At 46.1% G+C, this 17,610-nt stretch overlaps 1 protein-coding gene across 5 annotated transcripts in view; it reads left to right on the top strand.

Moving 5' to 3' along the window:
• The window catches only part of DPP6 (dipeptidyl peptidase like 6), a 1,029,560-nt gene that overhangs the window by 807,243 nt on the left and 204,707 nt on the right, over window positions 1–17,610 (top strand). For all 5 annotated transcript variants that reach the window (XM_060305069.2, XM_060305068.1, XM_060305071.1 and 2 more), the window contains exon 7: window positions 12,590–12,671. In XM_060305069.2, the coding sequence (XP_060161052.1) occupies window positions 12,590–12,671 (82 nt within the window). The remainder of the gene's footprint in view (window positions 1–12,589; window positions 12,672–17,610) is intronic.

Raw genomic sequence — 17,610 nt, 5'->3', positions numbered from 1 at the left:
AAACATTTATTATTCATAGACTTTTTAATGATGACCATTCTGACTGGTGTGAGGTGGTACCTCACTGTAGTTTTGATTTGCATTTCTCTGATTATTAGCAACGTTGAGCATCTTTTCATGTGCCTATTGACCATCTGTATGTCTTCTTCGGAGAAATGTCTATTTAGGTCTTCTGCCCATTTTTCAATTGGGTTTTTTGTTGTTGTTGTCATTGAGTTGTATGCGCTGTTCATATGTTTTGCAAATTAAGCCCTTGTCGGTCACATCATTAGCAAATATTTCCTACCAGTCCATAGTCTGTCTTTTTGTTTTGTTAATAGTTTCCTCTGCTGTGCAAAAGCTTTAAGTTTGATTAGGTACCATTTGTTTATTTTTGCTTTCCTTTCTATTGCTTTGGGAGACTGACCTAAGAAAACATTGATAAGATTTATGTCAGAGAATGTTTTGCCTATGCTCTCTTCTAGGAGTTTTATGCTGTCGTGTATTATGTTTAAATTTTTAAGCCATTTTGAGTTTATTTTTGTGCATGGTGTGAGGGTCTGTTCTAACTTCATTGATTTACATTCAGCTGTCCAACTTTCCCAGCACCACTTGCTGAAGAGACTGTCTTTTCTCCATTGTATATTCTTGCCTCCTTTGTCATAGATTAATTGTCCAGAGGTATGTGGGTTTATTTCTGGGCTCTCTGTTCTGTTCCATTGATCCATATGTCTGTTTTTATGCCAGTACCACACTGTCAAAAACTTGTTTTTTATACTGTATGGTGTAAGGTGGAACCTCTAAGAAGGTAAACAAATAGGTGGAAGAAAGCCGAGTGTGACACTGATCATTACAGAGGCGTTAACTCAGATGCCCAGGCTGGCACAGCTCACCGTGAACCCAAAGGGTATCTACACTGGCACCCCACCTGCAGAAGATTACCTGAACCCAAAGGTGCCTGAGAGTGCCGGGAGCTTTAGACCACACAGACTTTGGCAAAACCTTGAACAAATGAATTATGCCCACCTCTCCCATCTCCCACCTCTTCCACCATCAGCAGCAGTAACATCATAGCAGTCACACCTCTGCCCTGATTTCCAGGACCCAGGTGCTAGACCTGCTCACTTAAACCTCACAGTAACCCCATGGGAAATGACCCCATCTCACAGAGGAGAAAACAGAAGCTCAGAAAGGTTAAAGGCCACACAGTGGAGATATTGGAATTCCAACCCATGTCTGGATCCAAAGGCCACATTCTCTCCTACTCAAAACAGCACAGAGTTAAGGCGTTGCTTCCAAAGAGCCCCTTTTGTAATTTCACCTGAGAGCATGTGACATGTGTCATCACATTGACTGCATGTCTACTCTGCGAGAGCAGCGCCTGGAGGAAAGGGACCAAGAAGAGGCATGTGGTGATGTAGGAAAAAAGAAGATGGAAAGTTCTGGGTTGTGCAAGCCGTGTAGAGTGAGCAGCCTTATGCAGCACCATGCGGGGGGGGGGGGTACCTTCTCTGAGCAGCAGAGGGTGATGCCGAAAACTCACCCTTTGTGCACTGGTGCCAAATCGAATCTTGGAGACAGAGTTGTGGGTGAAGTAGAAAAGAACAGCTTTATTGCTTTGCAGGCAAAGGAGGACACAGCAGGCTTGTGCCTCTCAAAACCTCCCAGGCCCCAGCCTGGGAGGATTTGGTGAGGAGTTTTATAGCATTGGGTTAAAGGTAGGGTTGCTGATAAGGGCCGGGGTGTGTGCAGGGCCTGTGCTCCTTTAATCTGGCCTCAGGGGGTCTCCTGATGAGCTTCTCTGGTTCTCAAGTTCATCAAACTGTGACCTTCTCTGGAATGAAGAACGCTTCATCAAATAGTTAACATCTTCTATTTGTTGGGGGTTTAGTTCTGTAGAAGAGCTCAAAGATATTGTTATGTGTATCCCTTGAGGGGAACCAGGACCTGCCCCAAGGCTGCACTACTGTCTTGTAGCTGCTCCTCCCTTGTATTCTGCACCCCCTCCCTTCCCTGATTAGCAATTGTTTGAATCTGCCCTTTGGAACTCAGGGAAGGTCATGAAGGCTGGAATCTGTTCCCCACAAACAAGAAACAGGGGCCACAGAAAGGCTTTCGTGCCCAGGAGCCCCATAGGATCCTGCTTGGTTTCAAGGAGAGGGCTTTCTGGAGGGATTGGAGGCCAAGCTGAGAGGCACCCAGAACCTAGCTGGTTAATTTTGACCAGGGCTGGCTCCTTTAGTTTGGTTAACCAAGCACACACTCGTCCCTGGGTGTGGTGGGGCAAAGGACAGCGGGTGGCCTCCTTAGTCCTGCAGGCTTCTCTCCACTTCCATCCAGCGCGTCAGCCTGTGGGCTCAGGCTTGCTGCTGCTGTTGCCATCTTTGAGATCATCCACCCTTTCCAGGGAGGAGGCATGGGAATTCCAATTCAGGGAACGCATCTGGAGGAAGCATTAGAGCATGAAGCCTTGGCACTAGGTCGTTAGCCGAACAGAAATAACCTTGGACCTAGATTCTGCACATGAGGCTTGATGCCCTGGAGCAGACACAGTGAGGACTCCTCCTCCCTTTCCCCCTCCCACTCCGCCTTCCCCTGTCTTTCCTCCTCCCCCCTCCCCCCTCCCCCCTCCTCCTTTTTTCCCTCCTCCCACTTCTCTCCCTCCTCCTTTTCCTCCTCTTTTCTGTTCTTCCTGTTTTCCTCCTCTTCTTCTTTCCTTTCTCTTACCCCTCCCCCTCCCTCTCTTCCTACCCCCTTCCTCCTCCTGCCCTCCCCCTCCTCCTCTCCCCTTCCCACTTCCTGTCCCAGCTTTATTGAGCTGTAACTCACATACTATACAACTCATCCATGTGAATTGTATGATTCAGTGGTATTTTCTGTATTCCCAGAGTTGTGCAGCCATCACCTCCATCAGCTGTAGAATGCTTCCTCACCCCCAGAATACACTTCAAGACTTGGCTGAGGCTCCGGACCCCTCTCCACCCCTCCCCACCTCCTCCTTGAACAGGTCTAGACACTGGGTATACAGTGACAAATAAGACACAAGTCCCCTTTTATTTAAAAAAAAATCTTTCTGTGTGACTTTCTTTAGTACTTGTAGTTGTGACCATGTATGTTAAAGTATCCCTGTAGATGGGGTGGGGGATAAATCATGAATATTTCAGAGCAAGCCTCCCCTGAGTCACTCTTTCCGTGGGTAGAGCATCTCTGCCTCAAAAGTTCTATATCCAGATCTTTCACGAGGAAAGGAACTTCTGATACACCATAGACATAGAAATATCTTAAAATGAATAGTAGGTTATGTACTCAAATGTTGGCCAATCAGGAAGGGTTTTTGCCTATAAGGATTCCTGCCCTCAAGAATTTAACTGTGTAATTTAAGATATACATAAAAAAATGATAATGCAAATCTTTTAAGTGCTGTATCAGCTTACAGTATTACTGACCATCAACAATGGGGATTAGACTAGATCCCATTTGTTCATCCATCCATCCATTTATTCATTATTCAGTCAATACATATGGATATCTGCAATGTGTCAGACACTATTCCAGGACTAGGAGTGTATCTTATATTTTTATATTACCCACCATGCAAAGCACATAGGAAGACTCAGAAAACACTTATCATTTAATATTGCAAATGATATTTTGGGGGACTTCCCTGGTGGCCCAGTGGTTAAGACTCCACGCCCCACTGCAGGGGGGCATGGGTTCAATCCCTGGTTGGGGAACTAAGATCCCGCATGCTGCACAGTGCGGCCAAAAAAAAAAAGAAAATTCTATTTTTTGATGTCTTTCGCCACGAAAGTTTAGGAGCCAAAAAAGTAATTTTTTGCTTTTCTTTTCCAAATGCTGTTTTTTGGGGGAAGCTTTTCGATCCCCTGAACTAGCCTCAGAAGATAAATGAGTAAACTTCACTACATTAATTTACTTTTCAAAATTCATCATGATTTATGCCCTATTTCATTTATTGCTCAAATAAGCAAAATGAGAACTGATTGCATGATTATTTTCAGATGTAATAAGTCCAGACAATTTTATTCTTCCTTAATCTTTTTTTTTTTTTTTTACCGATCCATCTTCATCCTGGAGATGATTCATCACAGAGCTTACCATAGATTCTTTAAAATAAATAAGTAAATAAAAAGACAGAAAAATGGGGGGAGGGCACCAACCAACCCCAAAATAAATACACAGCTTCATGCATTTTCTTTCTTATTCTCTCTCTCTCTCTCTCTCTCTCACGCACACACACATACACACACACGCACACACACACACACACACACCCTTCAGAATAATCCAGTCCATGATGGAAAATCATTTGATGACAATGAACCAGGTCTTGGGCTCCAGGCAGAGAGCACTGCGAGTGGTCCTCCACGTGTGAAGTCGGCATCCAGGCCCCTCTGATGGAGAAGCTTCCTCCACAGGGAGCCACATGAAAGCACAGAGGTCAGCAGATAAAGCTTCCTTGGGTTTACTTTGGTCTCTCTGAGGGTCTTTCTACTTTGTTCCTCAGTCAGTTGGAGAATTTTTTCCCCTTTGACCAAAACAGGAGATTAATCTTCAAACAAAAGTTGATCAGCCCTGTGTCCTTGAGCATATCACTTACCACTCAGGGCTTCAGTTTCCCTGAGAAATGAAAGGTTGTTAGTTTCCTGGGGCTGCAGTAACAAATTACCACAAACCCAGTGGCTTAAAACAACAGAAATTTATTTTCTCCCAGTTCTGGAAGCCAGAGGTCCGAAATCAGGGTGTCAGAGAGGTCATGCTCCCTCTGACACCGGTAGGGGCCCCGTCTCACCTCCTCCAGCTTCTGGAGGATGCTGTCAGTCCTCGGTGCTCCTGGATTTGGGCGCACCGCTCTGATCTCTGCTTCCATCATCACGTGGCCTCTCCCTCTGTGTCTTTTCTTCTTCTTATGAAGACTCCAGCTGCTGGATTTGGGTTAGCCTCCCCTCCTTTTCAAGAATGACCTTATTTTAATGTGATGACGGCTGCCAAGACCCTGTTTGCAGATAAGGTCTTATTCACAGGTACTGTGTGTCAGGACTCAGTATATCTTTCGTGGGGACAGAATTTGACCCACAACATATAGCTTTGGCTACTTGACCTCTAAGATGCCTGCAGCAGGTTCCTAGTTTGCATGACTGGGGGGACTGTGGTGTCAGCACCAGAGGAGGGGGCAGAAGGGGCTTCGTTTCACTCACGTCAGCGCTGAGGACTAGTGGGATGTCTATGTGCAGACACCCTGTACGTCGACTGAGGTTTGGGGGGAGACCCAGGCTGGGGTGCAGTGTTGGTGCTCCTCAGAGTAGGAACTGAGGTTGACCGTGAAGGAATCACCAGGGTGGGGAGTGTGGAACGGGAGGAGAAGGTGCGGCTGGTGGAACCCAGGACACTCACTCTGAAGGAGTAGGCAGAGGAAGAAGAGGCCACGGAAGGAGAATTTGGCAACTCGATGGTGATGGGAGATCTCAAGAGCAGCTTCAGCCCCTCAGTGAGACGGAAGCCACATTCCACTAGGTTGAGGATGGGGTCGGAGGTCAGAAAATGGCCCCGAATGGGACCTACTACCCACTGAGGTCCAGGAAAGAAGGCAAGGGGGTGGATCGTAAGTGGATGGAGATGCCGCGTCAGGTTAGGTGTGTTTTGTTTGTTCCTGCATTACGCGTCTTTTGTACATAGATGGGAAGGTGCCCCCGTGGAAAGGAGTAAGAAGGAGGAGAGGATGAAGGTAGAAAGTGCAGATGGAGCAAGTCCTAGGGAGGCTGGGGCTGCATAAACGTGACTCCACAGAAAAGGGAGCTCCTATACTGGGTGGGAGTGGAGAACAGTGTGGAGGGGCCTCAGAAAACTGAAAATAGAGCTACCGTAGGATCCAGCAATCCCACGCCTGGGCATATATCCGGACAAAAATTATAATTTAAAAAGACACATGCACCCCTATGTTCATAGCAGTGCTATTCACAATTGCCAAGACATGGAAGCAACCTAAATGTCCATCAACAGATGAATGGATAAAGAAGATGTGGTACATATATACAGTGGAATATTACTCAGCCATAAAAAAGAATGAAATAATGCCATTTGCAGCAACATGGATGGACCTAGAGGCTATCATACTAAGTGAAGTCAGACAGAGAAAGACAAATACCATAGGATATCACTTATATGTGGAATCTAAAATATGACACAAATGAACATATCTGTGAAAAGAAACAGACTCACAGACATAGAGAACAGACTTGTAGTTGCCAACGGGGGTGGAGTGGGGGAGGGATGATTGGGAGTTTGGGATGAGCAGATGCGAACTATTATCTGTAGGACGGATAAACAACAAGGCCCTACTGTAGAGCACAGGGAACCATATTCAGTATCCTGTGATAAACCATCATAGAAAAGAATATGAAAAAGAAAATGTAAATATATGTATAACTGAATCACTTTGCTATACAGCAGAAATTAACACGACATTGTATATCAACTATACTTTAATAAAATAAATTTTTTTAAAAAGTTACCTACAAAAACACACACGGGAACCTTAAATGCATATTGCTAAGTGAAAGAAGCCAATCTGAAGAGGCTACACTCTGTATGATTCCAACTCGATGACATTCTAGAGAAGGCAAAACTATGGAGACAGTAAAAAAAAAATTCAGTGATTTCCAGGGGCTGTAGGGGGCAGGGGGAAGGATGAGTAGGTGGAGCACAGGGGATTCGTACAGCAGGGAGACTCTTCTGACCCTACGACTGTGGATACATGACATTCATTGTACATTTGTCAAGACCCCCAGAGCACACGAGGCTGAGAGTGAACCCTAATGTAAACTAGAGAATTTAGTTAATAATAATGTATTGATATTGGTGCATCAGTTGTCACAAATGTACCACACTAGTGCGAGAAGTTCATAAGTCGGGAAACTGGTGCCAGGAGAGAGGGGACATATGGGAACTCTGTAGTTTCTGCTCAGTTTTCCTGTAAACCTACAACTGCCCTGGAAAATAAGTGTTAATTTTCAAAAATAACTAATAACTAATAAAAATAAATAATAAAGCTTTACCAAGAAGGTAAGTGGGAAGGAAAGGATTTGATGGTTCTAGGCTGGAATGGAAAAGGAGGTACAGAGGAGGAGCTGGCTTAGACAGGAGAGGGGATGCCTCATCCTCGGACACTGGAGTGAGGATGGACAGGTACCTACATGTGTGGGCAGAGGGGACGCCACTGCCTCTGGTAGCAGGGAGCTGGGGTGCCAGCTGAGCCTTCCTGGAAGCAAAGGCTGAACCTACATTAAGAGTGAGGCCTATGAAAGACCAAAGGGCAGCAGCAGGATTGGGAGGAAAAAGCTTCAGGCCGCAAGGCAAACATGGCAGCTGCAAGGCTGGGAAAAGGAGAAGAAGCCGGATTGGGCCTCAGACTCCTGCATGTCTGACCACCTGGGACAACCCAATGGGGAGCTCAGAGCAAAGACTGCCCATCGAGGACCCTGCACTGGGTGAAAGTATCAGGCTCCAGTGCCCCGGCCATGATCGATCATGGGCCGGGGGCTGCCCAAGGTGAGCATGGCCTGGCTTGAAAGCTGAAGCTGACTCCTGATGTGAGCAGCCGGGAGCCGAGCCACAGGTTCTTCCTGGAAGGTGATCAGAACCGGGGGCCCCTTCCTGTCTGCCCCACAGGTGGGCCTCTGCTCAGAGGCAGTAGATAAAAGGGGATGTGAAGAGAGCAGCAAAAGATTGGAGTTGTTGTTGAGAAGAACATGCCCACCCAAGACTTGGTTGTAAGGACGATGATGGGAAGGGTTGGAGACTCCAGCTGGCTCCGTGCTTTTCTCTGCTGCTTCCAATGGTCTATGAAGGAGGTAGATTGAACATAAAGCCAAGTTGGGTGTTTGCTAGGCTTGTGAGAGGGGAGCCATTCAGTGGGAGATTTGAGCAGAGGATGAATGACCATCAAGTGGATCATTGGAGGGGGAGTTGGAAGACATAAGGCTGAAAGGCGCTTTTAACATGAAAGCAAAATAATCCGACCCAGTCGCAGGCAGATGCCCAAACACAGGCTTATTTCATAGAAACAAATGAGGAAGACATGGTTGAGAGCTGACTTCTCTATACCCAAGTTCCCACCTAATACAGAAGCGTAGGACATGCGCTGGCTTGCTGGGTCCTGTGGAGTAAATTTGTCCCTATAGATGGTAGATGATTGTGCCTCTGGTTAGAATTACACCTAGATAGTGGTGCATGGTTGACTTGAGTATTTACCAGTTTACCCATGAGTAAACAAACAGGCATTTTTCAAATATCTACTAGGTAAGCGCTGTGCTACCTGGTTTCAGTATCTATCATGTAATACAGTATACTATTGAGTCATGTGATCTGTGGTCACGTGTGATCAGCCCCAGCGCATGCTCTGTGCCTCGGGAAGCTGGCACTCGGCCGCTAGACTTCTGATCCCCAGTCTGTGGTTCTTCCTGTTACTGTGCTGCCTCCACACTGGGGACACTCGTCTGATGTATTGGTGATGAGCAGAGGGAAATGTGCATTGTCTCTAGAGAGGGTGTAAAGGTCTCCTGTGTGCAGGGGAGCAGAGGTCATAAAGCTGGAAGGTGTGCATGGCTGCGTGCTCACCCAACCTTCTGAGACACTTGATCCACTGGAGGTACCCTTTCCAGGTAGCATTTATGGAAATTGACACTCGTTAGATTAAACAGAAGTTAGTCTGCTGTTCCTGAATATACTAGACACCTGCTAGAAACCATAATCTAACAAACTGAATTTCAATACTAAGTAAGGCTGTTCCCTTCTGATCTCTTACCCTGTCCTCTGTGCTTGGAAAGTTCTAAATCAACTCAGGCCAGGTGAATTCATTAGACCTTCAAACCTGCAAAAGGTCTTTTACTCAGGGCCGCCCCCATAATCCCTCCATCCTTACTTATTTGCTTATGCAAATGTGTGTTGAGTGCTGATACTGTCTAGATATGGAAGTAATTTTTTTTTTCAATTCAATATCGAGATTACAGTATGTTGGGAGGAGAATTCTCTAACTGTTCTTTATTTCCTATAATAATGTTTATGACCAATGAGACATAAGCTATTAAAATTCTTTGGAATTTTTTAGCTTTCTATTTTGAAGAATTTTGGGTGAAGAAAAGTTGCAAAAATAGTACAAAGAATTCTCTTCTATTCCTCAACCCACTTCTCCTACTGTCAGTGTATTTTATAATGACAAGAACAGAAAATTAACATTGGTACAATATTATTCACTCAATTACAAACCTTATTTGCATTTGCCCAGTTTTTCTACCAGTGTCCTTTTTCTGTCTCAGGATCCCACATTCCTGTAGATGTTACTTCCCCTCAGTCCCCTCCAGGCTATGACGTTTCCTCAGTCTTTCCTTGTCTTTCATGGAAAGAAAGATCACTTTTGAAGATCACAGGTCAGCTGTTTGGGTGAGCGCCTCCATTTGGGTCTGTCTGAAGTTTTCTCATGATTGGAGTAAGGCGATGCATTTTTGGCAAAAATACCGTTACCGAGCCACCCAAGTTGGTCCCCAACAGGGGTCTCCTGCGTGGTGTCGCTGGAGCCAGCAGGAGGGGACAGAGCTCAGTTCAGAGGCAAAGGGAAGCTTTGCTCTCTGAGCGAGAACAGCTTGGGCTCTAGAGCACGCGCTCTCCCGCCAGGCCGGGGCGGGGCTGCTCTATAGGGTCTGGCCGGGGTTCTCGGGGGCGGGGCAGCCGCGCCACTCACGCTCCAGATCGCAGTGCCGGGCGCAGCGGTTCTGCACACGGCCCGCTGCCGCCATCTTGAATCGCGGTGTTGTGAGCGGCGTTCGTGCTCAGGGCCCTGAGCCGAGGTGTCGGGCGCAGCCGTTTTGCGTCAGAAACGCTGGTCTGAGCGGGCGAGGCCTCTGCATGCGACCCGCTGTGAGCAAGTGGAACTAGACTAAGCACAGAGGAAGGAAAGGTTAGACTTATTACCCAGATTCTTTTTTCATTCTCCGGGAGTCATTGACGGGGTTTGCCAGTGACGATACCATATGTAGGATGTTGTCTCTCAGTGCATCTTGCTAAAGGTTCGTGATGTTGATGTGTTTCACTTCTGGGGGTGTTGAGCGGATCTCCGGGTTGAGTTGCTGTCTGCCAGGCTTCTCCCTGCACAGTTGCCATCTTCTTCCCCTTTGTGGTTGGTAAGTATCCTGCGACTGTGCAGATCTTGTTTCTCTTCAGACTTTCACCCACTGATTTTAGCGTATCTCGGTGGATCTTGTCTGCCGGGTTCATCACTGTGGTGTCCGACCAAGGGTGATGCTCCGACCTTCTCCCCTTGGAATTGATTGGAATTGATGGATTGGAATTCTCTTGTGAGGAAGAGTTGGCTCTCCCCCCACTTAGTTATATATTGGATTATTTATTTATATTAGTAAGGATTCATGGATATTTGTTTTATTCTATGGGTTAATCCAGTATTATCATTAATTATTTTTTTTGCTCAAATTATTCCAGCTTTGGCCGTGAGAGATCCCTGTAGGTGAGGTTCTGCCTTCTGTTAACAAGCTCTACCTTTTTTGAGTATTTCCTTACTTTCTGGCCCATAAGATGTTTCAGAATCATCCTGCATTTTTCTTGTTCTAGCCTGGATAAATTTCTTCTCCTAGGAGCACTATTTTATTTATTTATTTTTTAATTGGAAGATGGTGCTGAGAGAGCAACATATGAGCCCCCTGGGTGGGCTCGTTGTTATTGGTGGTTATTAGATCTGGTCTTCTCTATGAACAGAGCAAGGACATGTATGTATGTGTACTAACCTGTGGACTCACATATCTGGATTTTGGATCTATATGTATGTGTGTGGATGTATAGGTGAGAAATGATATCAGTATAGTTTCAATTTGTATTTCTCTAATTTTGCCTGTGTTTGAGTACTTTTTAATACATTTGAGGACCATTTTTCTATATTTGTGAATTATCTGTTCATGTGTTTTTCTTATTTTTTTGTTTTGGTCTTTTATAACCTCCATATTTTAGAGTTATTTATGTAATAGGGATATTAGCCATTTTTCCATGGTATTTGTTATTAATATTTTTTTCCAATTTTCTATTGTTTGTGGGCTTTTTGTCATGCAAAATTTTTTTAATTTTTATGTAAGTTTACCCCTCTTTTATCACTTCTGGATTTTGAGTCATCCTTAGAAAGCCTTTCCCTCCACAATGTTAGAGAGGAAATCACCTATGTTTACGAAAATACTTTGAAATATTAAAAACATACAAATGGTAGGATTTGTTAAAATCATTTGGAAGCTGGAATGTTAGACGCCCTTCCTCTTCTAACTGCCTGAGGACCAGCCTTCCCAGCCAACTCCTCTTGTCATGGTCACCCCCTACTCCGTACCTTATCACCCACCTTCAGGCTTCCCTGGTTTCTCCAGACCCATCTCCATGCCATCTAAAACTACCCTGGGGCTTTGCAGACTATCTTGTCTTCCCTGACACTTTTTACTCTGAAATGTATTCTGCCTTGCCCTGATAGTATTGTTAAACATTTACTTTAGAATTTTCTACGGATTTAAGCTCTGAATCAGCACATCCTTACCCATTTCACCTCCCTTCCCTTCTTGCTTCGTCTTGGTTCAAGCAACTCCTAAAATTCACCGTCTTTAAAATTCACCAAAGACCACTCAACCCTAGTCTCTCTGTAGATGAATGAGCACATCCATAGCTGTGTCCTCTGCACAAGAAGCACCGTAGCGGGGTGGTAGGAAGCTCCCCTGACAGAGTCTGGCCTCTCCAGCAGGACACAGGGAGAGGCAGCATCCGAAAGAAACACAGACGTCAGTCTTTCCTACACGTGAGCACAGTGGTAGCTACAAAATATGCTGAAATATGTAATATCTATAAAAGTGTTGTTTTCTTTCTCGTTATGACTTTTATTCATTATTACCTTTATTTAAGTACATAGTCAAGATTTTTTTTAGCATGGTGTTTTGCATATCAGTAAATTAAGAATGAAAAGCGTAAGTGATGTTTGAAAGAAAAAACTCCTTCTCCCATGCTTCCTCTCACTCCCTCTCACCTCAGTGTCTCTCTGTCTCTCTGTCCCTCCCTCCCTCCCTTCTTATCAACACAAACCAAAGGGTGGACTCTGTCCTGAGACCACCGGTTTTAAAAGGTCAGAATGACCTGCTTGGGAAAAAACCTATCTGCCAGGAAAGCCAACGATGGAAATATGAGTTGTGGGGACTTACTGCATAGCTGTGCATTTCCATTTTTAATTTTGACTGTTATGGATATTTTAAAAGCTGATCTACAGACCTCTCTGCATGTTCTCTCTCGATGAATATTTACTATTGAAGTTAAGCAGTGATGGACCTATTGCAGGTTCATGTAAATTTTATATGCATATATAAATATATATAAATATATAATTTTATCTATTTATCTGAAGAAATCTAATGGAGGCTGAAATGAGACATTTTATTTAATAACACAAGCTCCTGAAATTGATTAAGTGGAAGAAAAAGGAGTAAGTTTCAGCTGGAGGATAGTATTACAGCATCTTAAATGCTTGTTTCCCACCATTTTTCTTTGCTTGTTTTTTTTCTTTCAGGGATCCTCAAAGTCTAGATCCACCAGAAGTCAGCAACGCAAAACTTCAGTATGCAGGATGGGGCCCCAAGGGTCAACAGCTGGTAAGCAGGTCGCTTTCAGTGACCAACTTTTTGCGTTGAAGTTTCCTTTTTATACACTGAATGTATCTCACTATACTCAGAATCTGTGTTTGTGTGAATTTAAGTTTTGAAAAAGTCCCCAGAACATCTGCATATGTAAATGGCCATTTCTTTTGCTTGAGAACCGTCTTGAAATTGGGAGAGCATATGCCTTGGTTCTGGTACCCTTTATCCTTAAAGCAGTCCCTGACTGGAGCTGTGTGTGTATGGACTATAGATGTACTGTGAATCCGAGATACACCTCGTCAGAGGGCCGCAGATGGGAACGATCAGAATCATGGAGTCATGAAAGGCTCTTCTGCTTTGCTCTTGGAGCTCTGGCTCTTTTCTTTGGCAGGTTTTATGGGAAAAGTAGATGTGCTGGCCATGGTAGAGCCGGGCTCCCTGCAAGTAGCATCTGCAGAACCCTCCACAGCTAGTGTGGCCCTCTCTGCGTTCCACTGAACATCTTCATGGATTCCCACTCAAACTGGCAAAGCTAAGATGTTTCAAGAAACTGAATGGCCAGGATGGTGTAGTGGAAAGGGGTCTGAACAACCGGTTAGAAGACAGAGGTTCTAACCCTGGGTGTTCACAAACTAGCTGCTAGGCTGCTGTCACCTGGCCCAGCTACTGAGTGAAAAATCTGGATGAGGTGACCTTGCAGGTTTGTCCCAACTCCAGCGTTACATTTGTCTAAAACCGGATGACAGTTGTCAGTTCCGTTCAGGAGGTTGCAGAGTGTCTGCAGTTTGAAGGTCAGGTGACGTGGTGGCTGATCATGTCACCATTTTCTTCTCCATCTTTAAGCTGATTAACAAAGCTGCATTTTAAAAGCTTTCTTTTCCCAGAAAAAGCGCAGAAAATGATCATTTTTTAAAATCTTGGGGCAAGATTCTATTGGATAGGCTGCCTACTGTCTTAGGAATTAAAACAGTCCTACTTTCCCCAATAGTACAATTATTTTTTCTTGGTTTCGTATTAATTCCATTGCCTCAAACTGATCTGAAGCAACAGGAGGGTATCGGCCACGAGGCTGCTTTAGCTGTTACCCCAGTGTTCCTGGTGCTGCCCACTTCGTGAGCAGAGGTTTCGAAAGGCACATGTAAGGATCTAAACCAGTGACAGCAGGTCAGGAGGGTGCTGCAGGCTGACTCGGCAGGATGACAGCAGTCCATCAACGCAGTCAGAACCAGGAGAGAAAAGTCATCGTTGCTCAAAGGCGCTAACTCTTACCCAAGGAAAAACTGCAATTCCACAGGAGACCGTAGAAGACCTAAGTGTTTAAGACTCATGTGACTGATCTCTGATAGCTAAGTCCCTCTGAAAATCAACGATGGAAAACGTTTCTGGGAAGCAAATCTTTCCCACATCCATCAAGTGATTCCGTAAACGTGACGCTGCACCTCCGTAGAGGGCTCTCCCCTTTCTCCTTGGTCCTTTGGGGGCCCACGGCACCACTCGGGGCGGGGGCGGGCACGGGGAATGGGCACCTTACTGAGTGGCCATCGTCCAGCCGTTTTATCGTCATCCGGAAAAGAACATCAGGACCCGGGCACTGTCGGGTTGTCTTCCTGCCTGCGCAGTGATTCTCACTAAACCTGCAGGCTCACGTGGGCCCGTGGGGGAGGCCGGATGCTATGATAAGGTCGTGCCCCCTAGGCCTGCCTTCGGGAAAGGGCTTGCAATTTAAGGAAGAATAACCCACAGCTGCAAAAGGAGGTGGTGTGTATTGCATGCACGCACGCACACGCACACGCACACGCCTTAGGATTCTGTCTGGAATGCGGGGCAGCTGGGGCCCTGGGCTGATCATTCTCTGGGCAGCTTACTCGTTGGCCAGTCCCTCCCTTGCCTGAAGCCACTGCTGCTTCCTGTAAATTGACTTTACACTCATGCCAGGCTTCCCAGTGGACGGGGCTGGGTTAAGTGATTATAGAAGTTAGTATATTCATCTCTTAAAGAATAACCGGCAGCATAACCAGGCATCACCTTCTCTGAGAAAGCTCCCCTGCCCGCACGGCCAGGTGGCACCTCCGGAGCCCACGTGTCACCGTGCGATCTCCTGTCACACAGTTTCCTGCCCACACATCTCTCCGCGGTGAGGTGGCCTGTGGTCTAAGCCTCGAGCACGTTTCGTCTGTGTGTTCTGAGTGCCTAGCTCAACACCTGGCGCTGAGGAACTATCTGTTGAGGCCAAAAGTGAACGCGTGAATGGACGGGTTAATAATCAGCTGATACATTCTCGTGGTCCTCAACCACTTAAACATAAAGTAATTGGGGGGACACAAGTAGCCAGAATCTGCGTGTACGTTTAGGATGTTACTGACGGGGAGGGAAGTTCAGCTTCCTTTCTGTGCAAGGAAGCAAAGGTTTGGTTAAGTAGTAATTGCCGATATTTGAGCTTAGTACCAGAAGTACTCATGTGCTCATGGAATTTTTGAGTTTTTAAACTTTTTTAACTTTGCAGTTTTTATTATACTGTTCTTGTACTGAGTCTAGTAGGCAGTACAGCTCATCACTGAGAAAATATCCTATAGCTTGGAGCAGGGGTCAGCAAACTTTTCCCATAAGGGGCCAGGTAGTAAATGTTTTAGGGGATCAAATGCCCTCTTGGCCGTCCTTACCTGGGGAGGCCTGACCCCTGGGACCAGCACCCAGTTGACCAGTACTCCCAGTGGGCACTCTTGCCAAAGAAAATTCAAAACCCACAAGCAGGCCTTGTAAACAGTAACAAATCTCATTGCCATTTTATTTTAAAGAGTAAATATTGCTCCTAAAGGAAATCGACTCTAATTTCAATGAGTAATTCTCCTTCGGGAGCAGCGAACACAGCTGTGGTTAAAGTTCACCGGAGAACTTTCCCAGCATCGCCACCTCCTCGTGAGGAGGGGTCTCAGCGATGCATTTGGGTCGGGAACCCCATAAACCACAGGAAGATGACACTGGGCACCAGGAGGGGCTTAAAGGCATTTTCTCCAATGCTTCGACGTGGCCTCCAATTAGTGGCTCTTACCTTTTAGGGTAGATTTTGTTAGACCTTCAGTCACATCGTAGGTCATGAACACTGCCAGGAACACTGGTCTCTGCACTGTTAGAGGGGAGGGAAAACCTTGACCTTGGAGAGGCCTCCATTCTGCCGGAAAGTCGCTTCTGAAATGGTGCTGGTCTGTGGTCTTGGTTGTTCAAGACGGATAACCAGGTTGTTTCCAGAATTCGACATCATCTACTGAAAGCCTAGAGATAGGAAAATGGATTTGGATAGATTAAATGGGATTAAGTGAGAAAATACATGTAAAACTTTGAACAGATTCCTCCCCCTTGCTTCCCCTTTCTCCCATTCTTTATGCGGTCAGTATACGTAGTGATTTACACTAAAACATAAACTATATCAAAATTTCTCTCCATACTGTATCATTCTCCAGGTATCCCCTGCAGACGAGTCTCTGCCTAAATTGAGAACGTCTCTGAGTTCTTTGATCTTTTCGTGAAGCCCTACCCCGTGCGTGTTTGTCTATTTATGTGAGGTTTTGTCTCTGCTGACCTAGAATATGATCAAATTATCCTTTCATTTCCTTGCATGTCACCTCTGCTAGAGACATTTAGTAAAAACACACAAACACTGAGGGCAGCTGCAGTGGCCTTCCTTGTGTTTACAGCTGACGGCATTTGAGTTCAGGCCTCTTCAGGGCACCTTGCGGGCTAACACACCAGCACAGGGAACTTGGTGTATTTGTCACATAGCAATGTTTTCTTTTAGAACCAAGTGACGTGGGAACTTCTGCAATCGCGACTGCACAGTATTAGACAACATTAAGAATTTGAGGCTGGAGTCTGTGCAGGTCCACTTGGTGGATCAGAGACAAAGAGACTGGGTCTCTCTTTGCTTGGCCTGCTCCCAGGATGGGGACAAATGAACAATAAGCCAGTCGGGAAGTCTTCAGAATTGCAAAGTGAAGAGCGAGCAGAGGGGTTGGTGAGGGAACCTGGTGGCAGACAGGGCTGGCGCCGTCCTTGGGGAGCGGATGGGGTTGGGGATGTGGCAGCCCAATGGAAGAAAACTAAGAAGTGCTCAGGGCTCTGCATCCCCACTCAGAAGAGGAAGCTGACTTACCCATCATCGCCCAGGGTGGGGGGCTGTGGTACTGATGACAGTGAGCTACTGCTCTGTGTCTCCCTGGAGACCAGAGAACAAAGTGAAGCATGTTTACCAAAGTTGGGATTCACCTTGACTTCACGATGACATGGCTTGTTAGACCCTAGGATACTTTTCCAGGCAAAATCATGGATAGAATAATTTATCCAGGAGAGTCAAGGAGTCTTTGTTTAACAGAGTTGCTTTTTTTCATGAACGGTTCAGATATCAGCTCTCCTGACAAGGTCTCAGGGCAGTGGGGACTGGACTCCTAAGCATTTGCCCATAGCCCCAGAACTCTCGGGGGATGACAGATGTGGGCTGTCAGCCAGCTAAACGTGAAGGACCTGGCAGGCCAGTCCTTTTGTGTATGCACAGTTTGGACGCTCATCTGTTTACTGAACACTCCCCGTGTCCCGGAGCCTCTGCCAGATCCTGGCGCTGCAGAAGGGAGGCATGGTTCTTTCCTCACCGACTTCCGCTTCTGATGGAAGGTGCCTCTGTCGCCATGGTCAACAGCTCTTGGCAGCCATGATTGCTTCGTGTTGCGCGGCCACCCTCAGAAATGTTCCCTGCCCTGTCTCTGTCCACTCCGCCCAGACTTAGTGTCCTGTCCACAGCGGGAGCTGCAGGAGATCGGTAGCTGCCCAGGCCTCTTGGACCCTTCAATCTGGATAAAATGATTCTGCTGGAACAAAGCCCTCCCAGGTCTCTCCCTGCTCAGCCAACACACTGAAGTCTGGGCCTCCTCCCAGGAGTGAACTAGGTCACCTGCTGTCCTGTTGA

Source organism: Globicephala melas, chromosome 9 (assembly GCF_963455315.2).
Source record: "Globicephala melas chromosome 9, mGloMel1.2, whole genome shotgun sequence".
Lineage (NCBI taxonomy): Eukaryota > Metazoa > Chordata > Mammalia > Artiodactyla > Delphinidae > Globicephala > Globicephala melas.
This window is presented reverse-complemented; position numbering and strand designations above follow the sequence as displayed.